Here is a 25,911-nt window from a genome sequence, read left to right on the forward strand (position 1 = left end):
CGACTCACCTGATGTATAATCTGTTTCTGCCTGCTGAAATAAGGGAAACAAACGAAGGAAGTTCCACTTACATGAAGCTGGATAGGGAAACATCTCACTCCTAAATTTAACATGAACATAAACTCAAGTACTTCAAAATTACCTGCTTGATTTCATTGGCTGCTCATATGGTGTTTGTTGAATGGCATATTCTTGATATCCTCTTCTCTGACCTGTGTCTGGAACGGCTGTCTCAGGATTTGCTGCTGATTCAGTTTCTAGGGGAGCAGCCTCAACTGGAACAATTTTTGTAGCCCCTAAAATTAAAATAAAACATAGTGCGTATTCAAATAGTCAGATTAAAATGTGTGTTCCTGTGAACAGGGAATTAAAAAATACAATTGTCCTGTGACTATTAATCTATTTTACTTTGGTTTGTTCTACTTATTTGCATGTAATAAAAGAAAGACTTCCAGTAAAACTGTAGTACTTGCATTGCAGATCTTTGTTGTGTTATAGGTGGGCCTGATAATGCTGCCAATTATTAAGGTTGCCTGACACTTCCATTATGAGATCCTGTTTTCAGTTGCTAAGATCTTTGCTGGACTTTAATTGTTTTAATTGAAATTTTACATGACAGAATATTGGCCTCAGGCTGAAGTTTTTGGGAGAATTTCAGTCAAAATGATCCAGCCATTTCCAAGAATGAGGCAAGGGAAAAATAACTTTTGCCAGCATTAAAAAATATCAATATCTTTTCTTTGAACAGCTCTAGTGACCCTCTGTTGGGGCAGAGACTTGAAATGTGGTGCCAAGGGAGCAGGTGGAGCTTTGTGAAAATCTGCCCAAATTTGGCAAAGTTGTAAGCCTTTTTAAAAGATTATACTTTGCACATGCTCAGTAGGGCCTTTGAGTTTAGCAGCTGAAATCTCTGAAGATCCCATCCTTGCTGAGCATGCTCCAGCCGATTATAGATTTTATAGCTGATCAGATCGTGTATGCACTTTCACTGCAGAGCAACTGAAAATGCACCAACTCAGGGCTACAGAAGCGAAGCTGGACTTCCCTGTAATGACTGTTCCCAGATGCTGTAGGGCCAGGCACTGAAATTAAGAACAAGGGAGCCTATGTCTCCTGTGCTCTGTCATCCCTCTGCTGGCACCAGTCAGCATGGAGGAGAACCTGTCCAATTAAAATGCAGAGGAGACAAAAAGGAGTGAAGGAAGGATAGAAATGAGACTGGCTGTGCAAGAGTACCAGGACTGGAAGCTGGTGAGGGAAACTATCACATTCTGTTTTTTCCACAGTAACCCTAACTCATTCAGTGCACAGAATGGACCTGTTCTATGAATGGATCAGGACTGCACAGTAAAGGAGGCTGTTGTCTGTAGGACCCTTACCTCATTTATTACAGAAGTTCTAAGTTGTGTAGTGAATAAGGCAGGGGATTGCATGAAGAGAAATCTCTTTGTCTCAGCTCACCATCTGTAAATTGGAACAATATCATCTCCTCACTTCACAGGGGCATTGGGACGACAAATAAATGTAAAAGCCCATGAGGAATGTAATAAATTTTGTCTTCAGAGGGTTTGAATGGTGGGAATAAATAAGGTATCGGGCCACACACTGAACAATAAGGAGAAAACAAAATATTGAATAGCTACTCATTCAGTGAGTCCTGCCCAACCTGTGCACTAAATAAGATAGCGGTCCTATGAAAAAAAAGTAGCATATGATCATATAACTAAAGACTGTAGCATAATGTATATTCACAAGAGGAAAAAAATAAAGGTTACCTGTGTAACCTTAATTCTGGCATTTCCAAACTTTTGAGTGCTTGACTTTGCAAACAATATTATTTTAACATATTTTTTTTGTGAGAGTGTAATCTTAGACATAAAACAGCTTAGTAGAAATAAGTTACTTCATGCACAGTTGGCTGCATTAAGTCTCAAAGATTTTTGTTTGTTTATGTAAGCATTTGATCACATTTCAGTTTATAGCATTAGAAACTGAGAAAGAAAACAGTAACTTGTTTCTTTTTGTGCCAAAAGAAAGCACACACATGAAATGAAATATAAAGATGTTTGGGAAATAACACAATAAAGTGGAGAGAACAAAATAAAAAGGTAAAGTCACATAGGACTGTTTAGATATAGTAATGAAAGAATTTTTTGTAAATCTAGACCCACTATGTTACTTATATATAGATAGACGAATCCACTATGCTATCAGGGCTGTGCCACACATCTCCAGACCAAGGACAATGCAGGTTTGGTCATTAAATCTTGACAGTCATCCAATTGAAATGGTAGCACCTTAGCACAATGGGTTGGCTGACACTAGGAGAACCATTTTTTTCAAACTTCTCTGTAGAGGGTTGGGGTTTTGAGCAACAAAAGAATTTCCCGAGGAGGGGGGACAAAGAGATGAGCCCTTTAAAACAGAGACAGGGTCAGTCAGAAGGAGAGAGGAAGATTAGGGCAAAGAAGAGGTACAAAGGGCATGCTTTTGTAGCAGAGGGGATTTCTGACTGCAGGACCAGCAAAGGTCAAAGGAAGCTGGATAGAGCAGGGGAGGAGAGAGAGACACACACACACACTCTCCATAATTCAGAGAAGAACCATGAGATGCAGGAGGAGGATCCTGGACACACTACAGTAGACTAACCTAAGCCCAGAGAATGCTCCAGAATGGTGAGGAAACTGAGGCAGTGAATGCCAGACATACCAACTCCCGCAAATTTATTGTGAGTGACACAATTTCTAAGTAAAATTAAGCCTCATCTGTGATCTCATGATAGAACTCTCAAATGTCAGGGAGTTTTTTCAGACAGTGGAAGGGTGAAATGAGGGCGGTTGGGGTTGATGGGGTAGAGGAACTGAACAGATAGGATGGTGATGATGGGGGTTGGGGAAGGTTGGGTGAGAACAGAACTGATGGGAGATGGAGGACAAAATAAATTGGTGGGCAAAAAATGGGCATATGTGGGGGGTGAGAGCTCCTGTGATATGGACCAAAATCACCTTATCCAGTACACGTGGGAGAGTGGGCATCACTAATTGTCATATGCACACATGCTGGGGATGGGCAGGGGGAGTTCAACAATTAAGAGACTGACCTAATATATATATATATATATATATATATATATATATATATATATATATTAAATCTCATGATTTTTGGGCCAATCTCACGATTTGGGGGGTGGGGTGGGGGGCACTCTGACACGATATTTGATCTCTTGAAGTTGGCAATACTTGTGGAAGATGTGTCTTGGTGGGGAGGAGAAGATCAGCCCTGGGAGCCTAGGGTAGCTGGACTGCAAAGTCCCATTTTCATGTAGAGGTAACAGAGAGCTTGTGATCAGGGGGTGTGGAGAGGCCAAGAATGGAACAGTGCTGGAGCCTACCCAGACTCAGGCAGTTTAAAGGTCACAGGGCCCATTGTGGTGGGAACTCAACACAGCAGTCTGTTGAGTGTCCAGTAGGGCAAGTTTTGCCAAGGTTGTGACATCAAGGCTTACCATTACCATTCCCTGGGTCTGGGGAAAACCCAACTTCTTCAGACTCTCCCTGCAGTGCCTCTCTCTGTCAGCTTGTGTCTCTGAACAGCCACTGGGAGGGAACCTATCCCCCTTCCTCTCTTGACAGGGCTTTATAACTGTTTAGTGTCCTTATGATCTTTAGACTTCAGCCATTTCATGCTGAAACCTGGCAGTATGTCACTGTCCTGTTATTTCCCCCAGCATTTGTTAGGAGGTTTGCTTATTTATAGCTATTGTGTCACTTTCCTGCTTGTTTTTCCACCAGCCCTCTATTAAGCTAGATCAATAAATTAATATAGAAAAGTCTTATAATCAGATATACAACAACTTCACCACACTGACTAGGTCACATACAGTGTTCATAAAATGATTACATCTCAGTATTTTTAGATTATTATATAGCAGTTCCATGTCTGCCTCACTCCTAATCCCAAACAGAAGAAGAAAAGAAGAAGAAGAAAAGAAAAGCAGCATACGAACGGTAGCAGAGTGAGAGACAACCAAACATATTTTATATACACTTGACATTTAAGAAAAAAAAATTGCATTACATAAAAGAAATTTCAACATTCCCAGCTTCCTCTCAGCTGAACCATCACATATTGGCTGACTTCTTGCAGGTACTGAGCAGATGCTGCTTAATAGTACTAATTAGTATACAGTAGTATCTTGGTGCCAAATACAGAAAGTTTAATTTTCATTGTAGTTTTGGTAGAGCTATATTCACTGCTTCAACCTCAGAAAGGATTTTAGATCTTTAGATTTTATTTATCCCTTCCTTCTTGTCAGGCACAGTGTCACCACCTCTATTGAGAAAAGTCTAATGCAAAACAGTGAGTGTATACTGGTCTCTAAAGGAGAGAAGATTTGAGTTCATCCTGATCTTCTGTAGCAGAGAATTCTACAGGTGTCCTTCACCCAAAATGATTTAGCTGTGGCTGAGACACATTTTTTGATTTCAAACAGACTGTTGAGGTGGGTCCCTGTTTCCTTGGCCTGCATGGGTGTAAAGGATGACACTGTATAGTTATGTAGCAAACCTCTAAAGAAGTTGCTGTAGTCTTTCCTGATTTTGAATTTTCTTGTCTTGGGGTTTCTCAAACCAGTTGGAACTGGGATCAAGTAGGGAAAAAGGGTGTTAATTTATTATCTTTTTATTTTATAGATAGTTCCTGTGGGTATTATATTCTTGGTTCTAGACAGATTCTGTCTGCTGGGGTATGTTGTTAGTAACATTATAATTTCTGACACATTATATCTGCTGTAGCCAGTTTCTTGTGTACTACATCATCATTTTCTTTGGCTAGCTGTTCTTGTTTTCAGTGGTGAAGGGGACTCTAGGATAGATTGTGGTAGTCCAAAGATTTTAGGGTTGCCAACCATGAAAGCTTCCTTCTCTATTTAGACACTTTTCCTGTGACTTGTAAGTCAAATAGTGCCTTCTGCTGAAGGTGCTTTCTACCATCAGCATAGCAGGGATAATTTTACTATGATGTCAGCTTCAGGTCCAGATTATTATTATCCATAGATGTGGAAGATGGAAACACTGTATCAAACTATATATGCCCATTAATGCCAGAGGAATTATGCAGGGAAAAATGAAAATTAACAGAAATAGAAATAGAAGACTGAGGATTTGACATTGGATTTAGCCAATGGTGGCCACTAACACATTTCTACACACTACCAAAGAAAAACACCAGTCAATCAGTTGCTAATGTCCATTCCATGCTAGGTGTGTGTTGCTGCAGTTGTTGGAGAGTCTTCCCCTCAGTGGTATCTGTTGGTCCAGCTCTAGCACCCTTTGGAGTCACATGCATATGCGCCAGTATAAGGGAGTTCGCTGGCCCCACGTCATCTCAGTTCCTTCTTGCTAGTAACTCCATGTGAAGGAGGGTCAGGGAATGGACATGAGTAACACACCTCAAAGAACAACAGTTACAGAAGATTAGCAACCATTTTCTTCTTCAAGTGCTTGCTCATGTCCATTCCATGCTAAGTGACTCATAAGCAGTAGTCACAGAGATGGGCTCAGAGTACATAAACATGCCGATTGCAACACCGCTCTCCAGAAACTGGCATTGTCATGGGCCTGGTGATGGCACAGTGAGGTGTGAAGGTATGAACTGATGACCATGTTGCAGCTCTGCAGATGTCCTGGATTGATACCTGCATGAGGAATGCTGCTGACGAAGGTTCTTGTGGAATGAACAGTCATGGTGGCCAGAGGCAGAACCTTCATCTGCTCATAGCAAGCTTGGACACAGGCATTATCCAGGATGAGATTCTCTGGGATGACGCATGCAGCCCTCTCATCCTTTTCACTACTGCTACTAAGAGCTGCATGAACTTACTGAAGGGCTTACTTCTTTCAACATGAAAGGTGAGGGCCCACCTAAAATTCAATGTATAAAGCCAACATTCCTCAGCGGTCTTGTGAGGTTTTGGAAAGACCACCAGTAGAAAGATGTCTTTGTTGTTGGGGAATTCTGACACCACCTTTGGTAGGAAGGCTGGATGGGGATGCAGCTGGACCTTGGACCATATAAGGGGGTTTCAATGTAAGGTCTTTGAGCTCAGAGACCCTTCTGGCTGAGGTGACTGCCACCAGGAAGGCGACCTTTCAAGAGAGGATCAGCAGGAAGCATGATGCTAACGGCTCGAGGGGGGGGAGGGGGGCTGTGAGCCTTGAAAGGACTAAGTCCAAGTCCCATGGGGGGACAGGTTCACGAAGCTGAGGGTCGAACCTTTCCAGTCCCTTGAGAAACCTGATCGTCATTTCGTGGGAGAACACTGATCTGCCATTCACTGTAGGGTGGAAGGTTGAGCTGGCTGCCAAGTGAACCTTAATACACCATAGAGCCAGACCTTGATGTTTTAGGTGGAACAGATAGTCCAAGACAGACTGCAGAGAAACCCAACAAGTGAAACAAGTGGCCAGCTAGGTAGCCCTGGTGGAAGGCTTTCTAATACCTACCAAGACCTGTTGAACCTGATCCAAGCAGCCTTGTTCTTCAGGGTTCAGCTATGCAGCAACTATGCAGTCAGGTGCAGGGCAGCAAGATTTGGGTGAAGCAGCTTGCCGTGTTCTTGTGAGATCAAGTCCGGACAGAGTGGGAGCATGAGTAGCACTGCCACCGAGAGGCCCAGAAGCATTATGAACCAATGATGGCGTGGCCATGCTGGTGCTGTCAGGATAATATTTGCTTTGTCCCACTTGATTTTCAGGAGAAACTTGTGAACCAAGAGGATCGAAGGAAAGGCTCACAGTAGACTGTCTACCCACGAGAGCAGGAAGGCATTGGAGAGTGAGCCCTCACTGTGCCCACGCAGCAAATAGAACTGATGGCATTTCCTTTTCTGCCTGGTGGTGAACAGGTCAACCTGCAGAGGCCCCCAGTTCTGGAGCTGACACTGACAACTTTTGGGTGACGATACCACTCATGGTGAGAGGAAAAGGATCTGCTGAGGTGATCCGTTTAGGGCTCCCGGGAGATGTGTCACCTTGAGGTGAAAGGCGTGTTTGATTCAGAAGTCCCACAGCCGGAGATCCTCTTGGCACAAGGCCGAGGACCAAGTCCCTCCTTGCTTGTTGATGTAAAACATGGATGTGGTGTTGTCTGTTAAGACCTGCAACACTTTGCCTGAAATCTGCGGAAGGAACACTTGGCAAGATAAGCGTACCACACTGAGTTCCCTAACATTTATACATAGGGAGAGTTCTTCTTGGGACTAAAGATGGGCTCCCCACCCTAGGTCTGAGGCATCTGAGACTAAGTCTACTGATGGCTGAGCGGAGCAAAGGTTTACAGATCCTGAGTCTTTCCATCAGGTCAGGGAAGCGAAGACCGGAGGTGGAACTGAGTCTAAGTGGTGTCTGCTCGGGAATAGACTGATGACAGCCACATCTGGAGGGGACTGAGACGCAGCCTTGCATACTGTACCACGTAAGTACATGCTGCATGTGTCCCAATAGCTTGAGGCAGATCCAAACAGATGTTATTGGGGGGACCATGACCTTAGATATCAGGCCTGATATAGTCCGGAATTAGGGTTCCGGTAGCAAGGCTCTGGCTTGGATCAAACACTGCCCCAATGAACTCTATTCTCTGAACCAAGACTAGAGTCAACTTTTGCTAGTTTAATCAGCAGACCAAGCACCTGGAAGGTGTCATGCACTGTTCTGATGCTGTCCCATACCTGAGCCTGCAACTGACCATTGATCAGCCAATCATCAAGGCACAGATAGACTTGTGTGCCTCAGTGCCTGATAAAGGCTGCTACAACTGCCATGCACTTCATGAAAACTTGCGGGGCTGCCGATAGGCCAAACGGAAGGGTGGTGAATTGGAAGTGGCGATGATTATACACAAACCTCTTTGATTAGTTGAAGCAAGTTATGTTAAAATTATATGGATCACTCAAAGGATCATTTATGTGTAGAGAAAACATTTGCCTTTTTATTTATTGTATGATTTTGCCATTAAAGATTATCACAAAAAAAAAAAAGAACAACAGTCAGCCTCTCTTGCTTTTCTTCCTTCTCTTTTTCCCTTTTCTGTTCCTCTTTCCTTTCCTTCTATATCAGGTATTATTACTTCCATCTTTTTTAAGTATATGTTTTCCCTTACATTAATTTCTCCTTTCACTTCCTTTGCACTCTTCCTCATTTTTTCCATACTTAAAATAGTGCCAACCCAAAGCCTTAAAAAAATCAGTAGTCAAACCCAAAAACACAAATTTGGCTTAAAAATAATAAATATAAGTTTTGTTTTATTTGCCTCTGGCTTCTGAGCCTGTAGGGTATAGTCACTTCACTTTTTCAGGGTTTTCTCTGCAAATATGAAGACTAAAAGTTACTTTAATCACCCCCCACTCTCCTCCCCCCACCCCAAAAAAAAAACCAAACAACCCTGAAATTCTCACAAAAATCACTTGACTGTAGTAGCTGGGTCTTGTAGAAAAATGACAAATATGTTGATACTTGCAATAAAAATCACAATTCAGCAACACTGCACTTTCCCTTCCTATTCTTCCTTATCCCTAGATTCTCTCTCTCAGATAAAATATTCTGAACATTTGTTCATCTCATTACATTTACTTTATTTTATATTTTGTGAGCATTAAATAATACCATGAACTGAAATCAATCTGACCATACAGTGAATAATTATGGTTACCTGGAATAGCTTCATGTGCTGTCAAAACCACACTTATAATAGGATTTTTAGCTCCTGAAATCTGGTCAGTCTCCTTTGCTGATAGAGTTTTCTCAGTTTTCTGTATCCGTGGCCTCTTTGGAGTTTTTTCTCGCTCATCTTCCTTCCTGTCAAGGTCAACGTCAGAATCATTACCTAAAGAGCAAACATCAAAAAGAATATAACTATGTACAAGTGAAATGTTGTTACATATTTGCTTATACCATGGAAAGAATGGGAAGATATTTAATACCTTTGCAGAAAGAAAAAAATTTGCTTCTAAAAATGGGCAACATTGCATCAGACCTCAAGGCAATCTTTTTTTCTCTAAAGCATGAACCAATTTGTAATGCAAAAAAACAGGCAGCAGAAAAAATATTTGGGGGCTGAGGTCAGGAAGATATGTATTAGAGAAAGTAGATCTAAAAATAAAAGGTGGGATTTTCAAAAGCACCTGAGTGATTTAGGAGCACAAGCCCACTGAGAGTCATGCGTGTTCTTAAATCACATAGGTGATTTTGAAAATCCCACACAAAGGTTTGTGCAACTTGATATGGTTTCTTCTTCACTTCATTTTTCCTTTCCTGTGCAGAACTATTTTGATGATCTTTAGGTAATTTCTCTAGGGCCTGATCTATTGTTCATCAAAGTCAAGCCTTTATTGGCCAGGTTTTTACTATTCAGTCAGCAGCCAGTATAAAAAATGTCCTCCCCTACTCATCACTTGTTAGCTTTAGAAAATGCATTGAAAGATGGGAAGAGCTGTATTGTTCGCCAGGGACTATGGGTTGTCTGTGTACCTATTATATTGTAGCCAGATCAGTCAAGTGCTTACTGCATTCATTTCACAAAACGATTTATTTTAAAAATACATGAAGAAACCTAAAAAACATCTCAAGACCTGAGATTACACAAGAATACCTATGCTTCTCTAGCAATTCATGATACTTTACTTAAAGCTTTATTTGTGAAAAAGCATTCAAAGACGTGGATAAGCACACACACACACAAAGAAACCTAAACAATTATTTATTAATTATTATTATTATTGAAATCAAAGTAAACATTTAAAAAGATATTGGGTTAAAATTCAGGCTTCTGTGTGGAATTGTATTCATTATTATTATTATTTGTATTTGTAGTAGCATGTACGAGCCCTAGCCCAGGACCAGGACTCCATTATGGTAGGTACTGTACAAATACAGTACAAACAATTGATTATGATGATTGAAAGATAAGTCTTCTTTTTTAAAATTTACTTTGTGCATTTGAAACCATTCTGTATACAGGCATTTCCACTGGCCCCTGCCCAGTACAGTCAGTTTTCCTCCTTACTTTTCACACAGCAATGGGGAGGAGGGAGAATAAAAATCGCATGAAAATGTGACCATGAAACCACAAAATTTCACAGGGTTACTAAGCCAACAAGTAACACCTAAGACAATTATAACTGAAAGAGGTGATTCCCCCCCCTTTTTTTTCTCAACAGAGGTAGATGTAGTCTGATTTATTTTTTTTTAAACGGTCAAATGCACTTTTTGTCTCATGCAATAACAGAATGATATCACAGCCCTATCACATCACACATTGCTCTGAGAGGAGCTCTCTTATACCCAGGGCCAAAGGCAGAACAAGAGACTGTTTGCTATAACACAGATGCAGAGCCACTGCTGTTGCTCAGTTTGGAGCAGGAAGTCCCTTTGCTCCTAAACTTCTTCACGGAGTCAGAGAGCAGGAGTCATCTACGATAGGACTGAAATGTGCTCAAATCTTCAGGGTCACATTGCTATTCAATGCAAAGTCCCTGGACTTTCATCTTATGGGGGCTTTTAGAGAGAGAATGTTGTTTGACTAGGTAACTTTCAAGAAAGGTGAGATACTTTTCCTCAACTTTTCCATTTTGCAGTGAAATCTGATTAGTTGCTGCTGCGTGTGGTGGGGTTTCACTATTGACTTTGTTTTTCTGTCTGGTTCTGTTTTTAGGCTAGGCACCATTTTGGTCTCATTTTATAGATATAAATTAATTAAATAAAACTCTCCCTAAGGAAGGGAGGGCAGAAAGATCCTTCCCTTTCATGGAAGGGCTGAGCACAACTGTCAAATATCTGGCACTAGAATCCCCAGAGGCTGGGAAGCCAGGAGAGCAGAGGCTGCACCCTATTAAGCAGCACAGGAGCCAGCAAACAGAGATGAAAACAGGGGAGTTTGAGTGGGCCTGAGGGGCATTGACTGAATTTTGTGGAGTTGTGTGTATTTGTTTTTTGTTTGTTTGTTTGTTTTGTTTCTTTTTGCTTGTTTGTTTGTTTCTTCAATTTGCGGGAGCTGGTATTGGGTGGTGTACTGAGATCAGCTGACCCTAATTAGAGGTGGGGCTTCCCTAATTAGGGGGCCTATAAAGGCATCCACTCAATCAGGTAGCAACACAGGAGCCAGCAAACAGAGCTGAAAATAGGGGAGTTTGAGGAGGGTGTGTGTGGTGTTCTGGTATTGTTGGGGTGTTTTTGTCTCTCTCACTGACAGGAAGAAGGGGGAATGGCTATGACAGATATAGAGGCGGTAGTGGTAGTCACTCAAGCAGTGGAAGAGACCATGAAGATGACTGGATGTGGAAGCTGCGGGATGTACATGATCCTGGAGGGGGTACCTCAAAAGAGCTTTGTTTGTATGAAGTGCCGCATCATAGAGCTGATGGAAGAGAAGATGCGAGGGTTGGAGATGCAGGTGGAAACTCTGGCTGAGTTTAGAAGGGAGTTCAAGCAGATGATGGAGCACAGGAATGAGGAGGCTGAAGGGAAAAACCTAGATCTGCAGATGGAAGCAGGACCAACGATCTCTGAGGGGAGAATGCTGGGTGAGGAGTGTGGCCAGTGGAAGCATGTGATTGCGAGAACCCGTCAGAGAAAAAGAGCTCAGAAACTGGTTTGTGGTGTTGGAAAATGAAGAAGGAGCACAGCAGGTGGTTACTGAAGGTGGGAGAGTCAAGGAAGAAGACAAGAGCAGCTAGTCCTACACAAAAAGGGGATGAGCCAATGGAGATACCATCAAATGAGAGCCCCAGGAGGATACAGGAATAGTTGCAGAGGATTGCAAAGATGAATAGTAGACGAGATGACTTGCAGCAAGGAAGAACAGGGGATAAGCTGGAGAATCGCACTGTTACCAAGAAAAGGCAGGTCTACGTGACTGGGGGACTCCCTGCTAAGAAGAACAGACAGCCTGTAACCAGAGCTGATCCAGAGAACAGAAGGGTGTGCTGTCTGCTGGGTGCTAAGATACGGGATGTGGACCTGAGGCTGAAGAGGATTCTAACGGGAGCGGGGAAGAATTCACTGATTGTCCTTCATGTGGTACAAATGATATAACTAGATTCTCTCTGGAATGTATCAAAGGAGACTATGCCAGGCTGGGGAAGACTCTTAAGGAAATCGAGGCTCAGGTGATCTTCAGTGGGATTCTGCCTGTCCTTAGAGGAAGACAGCAAAGGTGTGACAAGATTCTGATGATCAACAGATGGCTCAGGCAGAGGTGCTATAAGGAAGGCTTTGGGATGTATGGTCACTGAGAGGCATTCATGGACAGAGGACTGTTCTCTTGGGTTGGATTTCACCTGAGTAGGGAGGGAAATGCACTTCTAGGATGGAGGCTGGCACAACTGATTGAGAGAGCTTTAAACTAGGGAGTTGGGGGAGATGGTTGGGAGATGCCCAGGTAATCTCCATGCCTGATTTTAGCATTGAAAGGGAGGACAATGAAGTAAGAAAGAACACAGCAGTGGGGAGCAGAATAGACATTAAGAGGAAGGGTAGTGTAGATACCTGGCTAATAGGTGATATTGGCCATAGAATGACTGTGACAAATCAGGTAAGGAACATGAGTGAAGCCAACCAGCAAAATTAAGATGTTTGTATACCAATGCGAGAAGCCTAGGTAACAAAATGGAGGAACTAGAGCTATTAGTAGAGGAAGTGAAACCAGATACTATAGGGATAACAGAAACATGGTGGAATAGTAGTCATGACTGGTGTACAAGTACTGAAAGGTATGTGCTGTTTAGGAAAGACAGATATAAAGGCAAAGGTGGTGGAGTAACATTGTACATCAATGATGAGGTAGACTGGAAAGAAATTAGAAGTGATAGAATTTACAAGACAGAGTCTGTCTGGGTAAAAATCACATGGGGGAAGAAAACTACTAGAGTTTTCCCTGGGATAGTGCTTGGGGTGAGCTACAAACCCACCAGGACCTGATTTAGACATGGATAGAGACCTCTTTAAGGTTTTTAATGAAGTAAATACTACTGGGAACTGTGTGATTATGGGAGACTTTAACTTCCCAAATATAGACTGGAGGACAAGTGCTAGTAGTAATAATAGGGCCAAGATTTTCCTGGATATAATAGCTGACGGATTCCTTCACCAGATAGTTACTGAACCAACAAGAGGGGATGCCATTTTAGATTTGGTATTGGTGAGTAGTGAGGACCTCACAGAAGAACTGATTGTAGGGGACAACCTTGATTCGAGCAACCATGAGCTAATTCAGCACCTTCTCTGCACTTGTTCCAGTTTGAATTAATCTTTCTTAAACATAGGGGACCAGAACTGCACACACTATTCCAGATGATGTCTCACCAGTGCCTTGTATAACGGTATTAACACCTCCCTATCTCTACTGGAAATACCTCGTCTGATGCATCAAAGGACCACATTAGCTTTTTTCACAGCCACGTCACATTGGTGGCTCATAGTCATCCTGTGATCAATCAATACACCCAGGTCCTTTTCCTTTGTCACTTCAAACTGATGTATCCCCAGCTTATAGGAGAAATTCTTATTAGTCCCTAAATGCATGACCTTGCACTTTCCACTATTAAATTTCATCCTATTTCTATTACTCCAGTTAACAAGATCATCCAGATCTTCCTGTTTGATATCCCGGTCCTTCTCTGTATTGGCAATACCTCCCAACTTTGTGTCATCCACGAACTTTATTAGCACGCTTCCACTCTTCGTGCTACAATCAGTAATAAAAAGGTTTAATGAGATTGGGCCCAAGACTGATCCCTGAGGAACTCCACTAGTAACCTTCCTCCAGCCTGACAGTTTACTTTTCAGTATGACCTATTGTAGTCTCCACTTGAACCAGTTCCTTGTCCACCTTTCAGTTTTCATATTAATCCCCATCTTTTCCAATTTAACTAATAATTCCCCATGTGGAACCATATCAAATGCCTTACTGCAATCTAGGTAAATTAGATCCACTGCATTCCCTTTGTCTAAAAAAATCTGTTACCTTCTCAAAAAAGGAGATCAAGTTGGTCTGAGACAATCTACCTTTTGTAAAGCCATGTTGTATTTTATCCCAATTATTGTTAACTTCAATGTCCTTAACTACTTTCTCTTTCAAAATTCTTTCCAAGACCTTGCATACTATTGAGGTCAAACTAATGGGCCTGTAGTTATCCAGATCATTTTTTTTCCCCTTTCTTAAAAATAGGAACTATGTTAGCAATTCTCCATTCGTACAGTACAGCCCCTGAGTTTACAGATTCATTACAAATCCTTGCTAATGGGCTTGCAATTTCATGTGCTAATTCCTTTAATATTCTTGAATGGAGATTATCTGGCCTCCTGATTTAGTCCCATTAAGCTATTCGAGTTTGGCTTCTACCTTGCATGTGGTAATTTCTACTTCCATGTCCTCATTCTCATTAGCCACCCTTCCACTATCCCCAAACCTTGTCATTAGGCTCATTAAAAATGGAGGCAAAGTATTTGTTTGGATTTTCAGTCATACCTAGATTGTCCTTAACCTCCACCCCATCCTCAGTGCTTATTTGTCCCACTTCTTTCTTTCTTTGTTTCGTTCCTATTTATATGGCTATAGAACCTTTTACTATTGGTTTTAATTCCCTTTGCAAGGTCCAACTCTACTTGGCTTTTGGCCTGTCTCACTTTATCTCTACATGTTCTGACCTCCAAGAGGTAGCTTTCCTTGCTGATCCCTCCAGTCTTCCACTCCTTGTAGGCTTTCTGCTTTCTCTTAACCACGTCTGAGTTACTTACTCATCCAGCATGGTCTACAACTCTTACCTATGAATTTTTTCCCCTTCCTTGGAATGCAGGTTTCAGATAGTTCCTGCAACTTTGATGCAAAGTAATTCGAAGCCTCCTCCACCTTTAGATCCATGAGTTCTACAGTCCACTTCCCCAACTAATTCCATTTAATTTTTTTTGGCCCGGTCATCCTAAGCCCCTAAGGGCTCCTATTAGATCCTGAACTACCCTACTTAACTACTCAACACTACGAAACACTTAACTAACTATGCACAACAAAGCTCTATCAGGGGAAAGTACTTGCGAGAAGCAAGAGATGTTCCAGCAACCATCACAGGCGGAAAGAAGGAACTGAGGAGCCTTAGGGTCGGTGGTGCCTCATATATCGTGGCATGCGCGCGGTACTCCAGGGGGTGCAGGAGCCGACCCTATGGGGTCTGCTAAAGGGAAAAAAATTCTGGGAACCCATGCACGGTGGCGTGCACTCACCTATATTGGAATGGATATGAGCAACCACTCGAAGTAGAAAATTTAGTTATCTCTTTGGGAATAAACAATTCTTCCTTCACGGTTGTAGTATATGCATTCTGGCATCAGTTTTTTGTTTTCTCCAAATGGGACATCTCTCCCCATATTACTCCTATTATATTATAAAAAAAAAGTTCCATCCGTATTTTAAGTTGATTTAGGAGAAAATGAAGTGCATTCAGCTTCAGATGTCTAAAGAAAGTTTTGCCAAATGGTAAGCGAGAGTGTTTGCTTTCTCATAACAGCTTTATTTAAATGAAGTGCCTCAGTTCAGCTCCCCCTTGCTAAGGCACATTACGTGAAGAGTCTGAACAGCTGGCACTTTGATTCAACAGACTAATAAACAGACCTTCCCTATCCAGCGATAGGCATTTTAAATCCCTGTTGTGCTCATACAGGTAATGTAATGCAGTGCCAGACCTTTATACCACATTTAAAGAATGTTCACTTCTGTGTTGCTAGGGAAGGCTACTGTCAAATCCATGCATATCAGTATTTTCAATGTTATTTCAAACGAGATTGTTCAACCATCCCAATTTTCTGATCACAGTCCCTAATTTGGGGTGCTGCCATGTGCAGCCCTAATTGGAAGTGTACCTGGTGGATTCTCAAGACACCACTACCAGTTCCTAATTGGCATGCTGGAATGCTATTCATTAGAGGGTTTTAAGTTTTTCTTTATTCCACTCGGCCTCTACAGGATGCTGGTGTTGCACTGATCCAAGAGGGGAAAAAATTCCTTTTGTAACTGAACTGCAAATTTTAAAAACTGTCCATGCAAAAATTGTATGCAATATCTGTAATTACTGTAATAATCTTTCATGTGTAGGCAAGCCTTTTTATGCAAAGCCCCATTTGTACATGTAAATGTGGATTTTGTGGGCACAATGGATTTATATGCAAATTTTGCAAAGGAAATTTATACAACTAATTTTGGGTTTGTTTTGCTTTTTTTTTTTTTTTAAATTGGCCCTAAAAGGCATGAGAGTTACTATGTACTGGAGGTAGAATTTAGCCAGTCTGATCATGTTACCAAACCCTGTTAGTTCTATTCTAATCTATATAGGTTTTTATACGGCACTCACCACAGTAGTAACTGAGTGCCTTTCAGTAGTGCATTAAAGCAACATGACTACACATCTGTCATGTGTTGTTTGTGCTCATATCCTCTCCCCAAAGGGAGAAGTGTATGGAGTGTCATGTTTTGGTAAAGTTTTTGTCTATTTTGTTAAATATACCTGTTGCTATATGTTTATATTAGAGAGGACAAGGTCAAAGAAATGAACCTTGCACTTGAAGCAGACAGTGGTGAAGTCTGTAATAGTCCTTAATTCTTGGGGGAGCTCTTTTTCAGTTTTAAATCATAATACAGAAAGGTCTGTCTCCCATACACACAAGCGTTACTCTTATTGTTGAGAGTTCCATTGTGTCAGAGGAGCAAAGGTGTCGACCTTGGTTCATTCCAAAGCTTTAAAGGATCTTTTAAGTATCGTGGGCAAAGGCCATGAAATGTTCTGAAAATAAGGACTGAGACCTTAAACTTGATTCTAAATTCTATGAGAAGTCAGTGTAGAGAGCAGAGGACAGGTGTGATGTGCTCTTGATAGCTTGTGTTGCTGAGGAAAGGTGCTGCAGAGTTTTGTAAAGCTGGAATTTCCTAATGGCTGAAGGTTTCAAGCCTACTTATGTCAAACCTCTGAAGTCCATCCAAGAAATGACGAAGGCATGAATAACTGAAGTCAGCTCTTCTTCTGCCAAGATGGTAAGGAGTCTCCTAGCAAACCATAGATGGGGAAAGCATTACTCTCAGCTCTTGTGATGTGAGAGCTTAGTGTCAGTGAGGAATCCAAGACTACTCCTATTCCACAAAAAGATTAGATCAAATTGTGATGTGAACCTTTATCAAAGGAGATGATACTGTGGTTGGATACGCCTCAAAATACTTTCATCTACCCACCAGCATCACCTCTCTTTTGCTTGGGTTCAGCTTCCGCCAGCTGTTCTTCATCCATGAGCCGATCTCAACCAAGCATTGGGCCATTTTGATGGTAGTGGTGCGGTCATATGTGGTGAAAGATAGGTAAAGCTGTCTGTCATCTGCATATTGATAGCTCTTAACTCCATGTCATCCGACCAACTCAACTAGTAGTTGCATGTAGATGTTGAAAAGAAATGGAAACAGAATTAATCCTTACAATACCCCACAAGTGAGGGATCTAGTGGTGGAGGTGTATTTTCCCATCACTACTCTTTGGAAACATCCCTCCAGGAAGGATTCAAAACATTTTAGCACACTGTCCAACCATAGATAACCTGTGAAAGTCCTAAGGAGGAAAGTGAAGAGATGAGCCAAGTCAATATGAATGGTGAAATCTCCCAGGACAAGAAGTCTGGGGTATTTCTCCACCACTACAGACAAAGTCTCAGGGAGCACTTTTCTATATCCTTTTTTCTGTAGTGGCCTGTAAATAAGCATAAAATCTATGTTGGCTTTGGCTCTGGTCTCCACTGTCAGTAGAATGAAGTTGTCTTATCTGAGGCACCTCTCTTGCATTTGATGTTTGCAGAGAAGATGAATGCAGTACCACCTGTTTGTCTAGGTCTGTGGGATACCGAGTACCCTTAGGGAGATGAGGTGGACTAGCACAGTGCTTGCAGGATCATCCAGCCAGATTTTGGAGATGAAGGCTATATCAGGCACTTCATCACTGATGATGTTGGGTATTGTTTTTTTGTTTCTTAGCAGCAGATCTTGCATTGATCAGCATCAGCTTTAGTTTGTGATTCTTTCTGCTGTCTGCTTCTGGACTACCTAGTGGACCTGTGCAGTGTGATAGATGTTTAGAATCTGGTCTGAGATACACAAGGAAGGTGAGGTAATGTCTTTTATTGGACCAAGTTCTGCTGATGGAAGGCACAAGTTTTCAAGCTTCACAGAGATCTGCTTCAGTTCTGAAGAAGTAAACTATAGTGTCAGAATCTAGTTTCTTATTTCTGCTTTTTCTGTTTCCTTGGACAGTTCCTCTCAATTTGAACTATGATAGGAGATGAAGTAAATGTTATCATCACATATTCCAAGTGGAAGAATGGTTATCTGGTTTGCCAGGTTCCAGGGGAAAGGCAGGTCTGGTTGGATATCTTTTGGAACTGTAACCTGGATGAGTCCTGGAAATGGGCAGACTAGCAACAATGTGTGCCTGGAGAAGTGGTGTGTGCGCTGGAAGCATGGCGGCATAACAGCAGTGGTGGTAATAAATGGTAGGTACACAGGAAGTATAAATGGCCTCAGACAGCTTATTTCAAGAAAATGGCTGTGTGTGTTGTCATGATGCCCCTGTTGCTCTTACGTGCTTTGGGAGAGAGGTGGAGAGGAGAGAGGAAGAAAGGTAGCACCTACCATTTAGTCTTGTCTCAGCAAAAGCTGAAAACTAGCCTACTGGCCAGTGGATGGCAGCAAAGGCTGGAGGAACAGGGCTGGGACTCCTTTCTTGTAGAAGAAAAGAGTCCTTGGGCAGCCTCCTTCCTGCTGGAGGTTCCTGAGCTGAGGGAGGAGCAGGCAGGAGAGTCACAGCCTCACTTTCACCTTTTGAGAAATGAAATAATTTTTCTGAAAAGTGCCTGAGGGTGAAAAGCACCCAAAAGAATTCCCCAGAGTCTCCCCGCAGGGGCAAGCTGCGAGAAGGGCCGGCTAGAGGTGGACCCAGACTTGAACCCAACTACTGTCGCTGGATCTGCGTCCCTGCTGAAGGGAGAAAGGAGAAGCTGGGACCCAGCTCCTGTAAGGGCTCTCAGGGTTCTCTGATATTTCACTGCTGGTGCTGGCCGTGTACAGAGCCACACGGAGTTGGATCCTGTTTCTGCTGTTGTGTTCCCACTGGGGGGGGGAAGAGGGGGGGGGGAGGGGAGAGGAAACTGGCTGTTCACATCTGAAACAATCATCATCATCGCAAATGCAAAGGGAAGTACCTTCCTTATAGATGAAGCATCACCCAGATCAATCTCTGGCTAAGTCCTTAAGGTGGTCTGCCAGGATATTTGGTTTATGTGCATTGTTGGAAATCTTATTGCATCGCCAAAGCTTCTAGTGACCACATGATCATCAGCTGTGAAACAACAGCAGGGCATCAAGAGATTTTTGAGAGGTCCATCTGAGTCATAGAATTATAGAAGTAAGAAATGGTAGAGACCAGTTAGGTCTACCTATTCATTTCCTTGTGGACAATGAATAGGATTGTCTCCAGTACAATTTGGTAGTGTTTTGTCCAGTTTACTTTGAAATCTCCCATATGATGGAGCTTCAGACATTTCACTCAAGAGATTGCTCCGCAGCCTAATACTTTACTGTCTAGAAGTTTCCTGATATTTTCCCTTTAACTTCAATAATGCTCATCACAGTTGAGTTTACACCTTTTAAATAGTTGTTAATTTATCATAACCCCTTTAGTCATACCTTAACCAAAGTAATTTTTCCTCAGTCAGCAAGTGACTAATGTTTTTATTACCCAGTTTCAACCCAGGAATCGTACAAAAAGGTATATGTTAGCTTTACCATTCTTTTAACCAGAAAGTGCACTTTATAATCATGAATTTATTTTCACAGAAAGAGAACAGCTGCAATATCAACTAAAAGTAGAATAGCATTATACCATTCCATACACAGAAGTAAGGAAACTCATGGTTGCCACAGCAATCGTAATTTGGCACCAGAGAGCATATGTAAGGTTTTTTAATATTACTGAATATGCTTTTTAATTTAAGCCTTAATAAATGACACATGCGGTGGAGTTACAGTTACTGTGGAAACCATAACTGAATTTCCTGGCTTGTGTGTGCATAAGTTCTCAGTATTTTGGGTTTTTTTAAGTTACTTGGCGCTTTTGATTTTTAATAATAAAAGAGCGAAATTTTGAACTGCCATTTAAAATTGATATGATTGCACACAGAACGCACCCATACTAAGCTAGTGCATGCTAATTAGGATTACCACACCTTCTTCTTTACCCTCCCATGCTCTAGGTCAATAGAGCGTCCACCAGTTTCCGCCATTTATTTTGGTCTTGTGCCAGTCTATTCAGGCTTCTGAATGTCATGCTGATGAATCTGGCTTCTTTCTCTATTGTTGTGTAATGTTTCTCTAGGTCACCCTCTTTTTCTCTTTTCAGGTGGTTCATGTTATCACTTGTGATGGAAGTCATGTTGGTAGCAACCTTAAAGTGCGTCTTTAGATAGGTTTGCTCAACTTAAAATTTCTGATGTTGTAAGAAACTCTTTCTAATAGACTCTGAAGAACTTCCACAGACATTTACTTTGGAATGAGCTGATCTCATCAATTTCTGTTGTAGATTTTCTTGACTCTTCTCCATAAAGGAGGACAGACATGATGCTAATGTTAAAAAATTCATATTTTTGTGCCAGTGCCAATCATTCTACCTTTCCAAATTGTCTCAAGTTTAGGAAAGTTGTTTGCTGCTTTTGATGTTCATTGCTTGACTCTAGCATGGTGTCATCATCATTGTACAGCTCACTCCCTACCTAGATAAATTGACTTATTTTGTCTAGTCAGTGTTTCCTGACCCACACTAATGGTTACTTTAGGGACATTAATAGCCATACATTTTATCTTTCTTTTCTTCATGAACAAACCTACTTATTTTGTTGTATTTGCCAAAAGTTGTGTCTTTTCCTCCAGTAAGCGATGTGTCGAACTAAGCAGGACAACGTCTTCAGCAAAAACAAGGTCATCCAATTGTACTTTATCATTAGCCATACAATTTCTCGGTTGCCTTGTTTGTTTACTTTCCTCATGATATAGTCAATGATTAGCGCAAACAATATTGGGGACGTAATACACCCTTGCCTTACTCCACTTGTTACTGCAAACCATTAGCTGATGTTGTCACTATATCTGACTGCACATTCAGCATTATCAGATAGTTCCTTGATTATGCTAATTATTTTTGCTAGTATTCCACAATACGCCATAATTCTCCAAAGACTTTCTCTTAATACACTGTCAAAGACTTCTGGAAATCTATAAAATTTATCACAAGAGGTGCTTGGTGCTCCATACTTTGTTCTAGGTCTGAGAACAATAATATGGTTTGCACATGATCACAGTGACCTAAAACCTGCTTGTTCCTCTCTAAAATAAAAATCTATTTGTGTCTTGATACTGCCACACGTACATATAATGAAATTACTTCATACTGAAATGTGTGTTTGTTTCAAGGTACAACATGACAATCAAGTATGTTTTCATTTATGTGGCAATCAGACATTCATACAACACTAAATTTTGGAGAAAACATGAACTTCACTAAGGACAGAAAAATAATAGATAGGGTCCTAGAGAAGGTAGATTAAAGTACAGTAAAATGAGATTCAACTTGGAAAACCACAAGCCATAATAAAGCCAGGAAAAAATAATCCAAATCACAAATACTATGTGAGAGGAAAAAGCCTAGAAAGTAGTAATGTCTGCAAAGATCTAGGGGTATATGTCATAGTGCTGGAAGATAATAGCACCTCTCTGTTCAGCATTTATGACACCTACCCAGAAATAGTACATCCAGTTCTGGGAAATTCAGTAACAAGAAGATGTAGTCAATTTACAATATTGGGTAATTTTTATCCTCAGAAAGCGCAAAATATGTAAAGTTTAGGTAAACTGATGACTGATATGCTATCTACACTAGGCAATGTTGAAGCTAATCGTACCTACTCAGGTACCTGAAATACTTTTGAAACGTTATTTGCACGTGCAATAACGATGCAAGTGCTTCACTAGCAGGTACAGTATGGATATAACTGTCCCATCTCCATACAGTTCTAAAAAATGCAATTGCATGCATTGATTATATTCAAAACTATTTTAGCACTAACAGTATTGCCAAATTCAAGCATTAAACAAAAATCATGAATCAACTTTCTCAAAATTAAGAGATTGGCTTAAAAATCATGAGATTTTTAAAAATAATAAATTGTGGATCTTTTTATGCCTTCTTTCGAGTCTTATGTTTATGTTCTGAAGTGTTTCCCCAAAATCATGAGGTTTAGAAATTGTTTTCTCTTTTAAATGAAAGCAGAGAGCCTCATATACTCAATCACATGATTCCAGGAGCTGAGGCTTTAAGGAAAAGAGCAAATATTTTAAGTTTCACAATAATGGGTTTGGCAACACTATGCTAACATGACAGAAACTGCAAGCACTGCAACTGCATTGGTTCATTTACTTCCAGCACAGTCACACAATGCTCCTGTCTACCCTTTTGAGCTGGGTTTTGAGAGTTTTGAGCTGCTTGGGCCTGTTAAAAGCTTGTTTTGGGGACAATACATCCACTCCCTTTATCCTGTGCATTCAGACACAGGAGAATCTACCCCTTGAGATGATTCAGGCCTGCTCTACACTTGAAAAGTTAGATCGACCTTGCTACAACCCTTGGGGCTGTGAAAAATTTCATCCCCAAAGCAACATATCTAGATTGACCTAACCTCTAGTGTAGACATGGCTAAGTCAACAGAAGAATTTTCTTCTGTCGACCAAGCAATAGCCTCTTGGAGAGGTAAATTAACTACATAGATGGAAAAACCCTTTCTGTTGATCTAGGAAGCATGTACACTACAATGCTACACTGGAATAGCTACAGCACCAGAGTTATACCGCTGTAACGGCTGCAGTATAGATAGGGCCATGCATAGCAATCCAGCAGAGAGGAATCAGACTCTTCCCTTGGGAAGGGAAAGGGTTAGATGTCTGCAAAATATACATATTTTCAAGGAGGAATTATTCTCTCAGAATAGGGAGTCCTTGTTACTGATGCACTCCCCCTGATGCTCATAAACCCTCCATAGGTTAGCAGCCAAAGAGCAGGACTTGGGCTGGAGAGACCCCGAGTTAAATGCCAGTGATATGCAGCACACATTACACAATTCCTGAGAATTATTTCTTATGCTTGATTGGTTTGCTTTCCCCAATAGATAAATAAAAATTATTCCCTTCACCTACAAATAAAAAAGTTGTTTTCTTTTGCAAAGGGAAAAATTTCATTCTGAAAAACCTGCCAATGTAGGATATCAGATCCAGCTAAGATTTAATGATTTTAATAAGCAGAGGGGTCAATGGCAGCTAGTTTAAGCTGTTACTCTGACCTCTGTGGTTTTATTTTTAAAAGGCACTTACTAAAGGCAATTTTGCTAGAATATTGCAAATGCTAATATTGTGCCTAGCACGTACAAATAGCAAGGGGCACTAACACTTCTGATGTCAGAGATGAGACAGCTGGACAGGAGGTCGCCTATGTATATTTTCAAAATCCCACCATTGCCTAATTTACAAAAATAAAGTACTTTACCGAAGTGACAGCTTCTGTGTACTGTCAGCATATTAAAATACATTTTTGTTATTTTCAGACAAGCAAATCCAACTCCATGTTTATGTGAGTAAAGTAGCCTCATGCCTGTTTTGTACATGAATGTTATTTGTGGTTTTGAATGAAAATACTAGGATGGGCAGAGAAAAGGTGCTCCATCAGCGAGAGGAAAACCAAATGCAAGTTTTGACTAGTAAAGTGAACGAAAGGGGCATAAAAGTCAAAACAAAATTTATTAGAGCCTTGCAAAATTGTTAAAAAAAACCCAAAACTTTAATCTGATTTAAATTTTCTTTCAAGCTCAAAATGCAGATCAAGTAAGCAATCCTGGACCAGTATATTGCTTTGCATCAGAAGGGCATGACATTTAGTGTCTTGGTGCAAAACCAAGTGAAACACAATATTCTTGATTTAATTTTGATTTGGGATTCTAAGTACCTTCAAAACAAATCTTAAAACAAAATTCAGGCACAAGAATTTGCACAGACGAAAACCAAAGAAAAATTCCATATGATCCTACTTTATATATAGTACTACAAAACCTGTCTTAAACAGCCATGCAAAAGGGTCGGGGGAAAAAAAATCAACGTCCACAGAAATGGTCCATAACTAAAAGGATGACATTATACTGAAAATCATGTGGGGATTCTTTAAAGAGGTCCCTTAAGAAAAAGGTGGTGCCTTTTGCAGGTGGCTCAGATTTCAAAATCTCTCTCTCCATCTTACATACTTCTATAGTCCTGACTACTGTAGTATCTGAACAAACAAACAAACAATATTTAATGTATGTATCTTCACAAAACCACTGGAATGTAGGAAAGTTCTATCATCCCCATATTGCAGATGAGACAGAAAGACTAAATCAGTTGGGTCATACTGGAAATCTATTGCAAAGCAAGGAATTGAACTCAGGTCTCAGGCTAGCACACTAATCACTGGACCACCCTTACTCTTGGCATACATTTAGAATGATAGAAGTGTGAAAGGCTGAAAAGGACCCAGCGCATGTCATCTAGTCCGATCCCAATCCCCAAAATCCTGTTATTACAGAACTTTATTAACTATAAATCAGGATCCACAAACTATTTCATGGCGTGGGCCACAATTTAAACAGTCTCATGAACCGCCTCCTGACATTCAGAATTGTGCATCTCACCTTCCTTCCCATTCACAATGAATAACATCGCTGTCACAGCTACAGCAATTGCTTATACAGACACGTAATGTTCAAGAAGATTTAAGATGTCAATATTGCAATAAGTACTTTATCCTTTTTGAAAAGAAGTTAAATCACACTGTCTACTTTTCTATTCATTTCATTGCCTCCCATCTGTTGTTTCTCTCAGCTGAAAAACAAAAGAAAGCCAGAAGCATGTGACCAGCCAGCTTTCTGTGGCTCACCAGCAAGTGGTCCACAGACCACAGTTTAGGAAAAAACAGTTACATGCCGATTCAGTAACTCGTGTTCTTGTTCTCTTGTTGTTTGTTGCGTATGTCCATTCCACTTTAGGTGTGTGCACCAGCGTACCGAAGCTGGATAACTTTCTCCCATAGCAGTACCCATTGGGGTGGCACCTGCACTCTCCCACATGTTCGTGCTGCCAGTCGAGGATATAAAGAGAAGGAAACCTGACCCCCCCTCAGTTCCTTCATCCTGGAAGTAAGTTTTTGTTCCAACATAGAGGGGAAGGAGGGTCATGGAATGAAACACAGGCAACACATCTAGAAGAAAAACAGTTAAAAAAAACAGGAAAATAACCATTTTTTCTTTAAGTGTTGCAGACATCCATTACACTTCAGGGGACTCATAAGTGGTTCCAGATGGAAGAGGGTATCAGTCTACCTAAACAAGGACTGCAATATCACTCTCCCAATCTAGCATTGTCTCTTGAGGTCTGGGAGAGAACACAATAAGCAGTTAAAGTATGAATAGATGACCAAGTTGCAGCACTGCAAATGTCACTGATAGTAATGTGACCTAAGAAACAACCCTTTGTCCTTTAGCTGAAACAGATAATCTAGAATTAACTAAATTGGAGAGTGTGAAGGACAGACATCTTTCTACTGGGACCAAACAGAGAACGTCTTCCATTTGTTAAGGTAAATATACCTGGAGGAAGGTTTCCTGCTATTTAAAAGATTATTTTGAATTCCAAAGGAACAGACAGCTTCCTGGGGAGCTAGCCACTGAGCATCCAAGCACACAGCTGTAGACTCAGATGGCTGGGATG

The 25,911-nt window shown here is 41.1% G+C and overlaps 1 protein-coding gene across 1 annotated transcript in view; it reads right to left on the bottom strand.

Annotated features, from left to right (window-relative positions):
- The window catches only part of ZFAT (zinc finger and AT-hook domain containing), a 145,062-nt gene that overhangs the window by 87,723 nt on the left and 31,428 nt on the right, over positions 1–25,911 (bottom strand). The window contains exons 4-5 of the mRNA XM_067531650.1: positions 8,710–8,883; positions 143–296 (exon numbers count right to left, since the gene is read on the bottom strand). Coding sequence (XP_067387751.1) covers positions 143–296; positions 8,710–8,883 — 328 coding nt within the window. The remainder of the gene's footprint in view (positions 1–142; positions 297–8,709; positions 8,884–25,911) is intronic.

Source organism: Emydura macquarii, unplaced genomic scaffold, assembly GCF_026122565.2.
Source record: "Emydura macquarii macquarii isolate MOO-44397 ecotype Brisbane River unplaced genomic scaffold, CSIRO-AGI_Emac_v2 contig_369, whole genome shotgun sequence".
NCBI lineage: Eukaryota > Metazoa > Chordata > Testudines > Chelidae > Emydura > Emydura macquarii.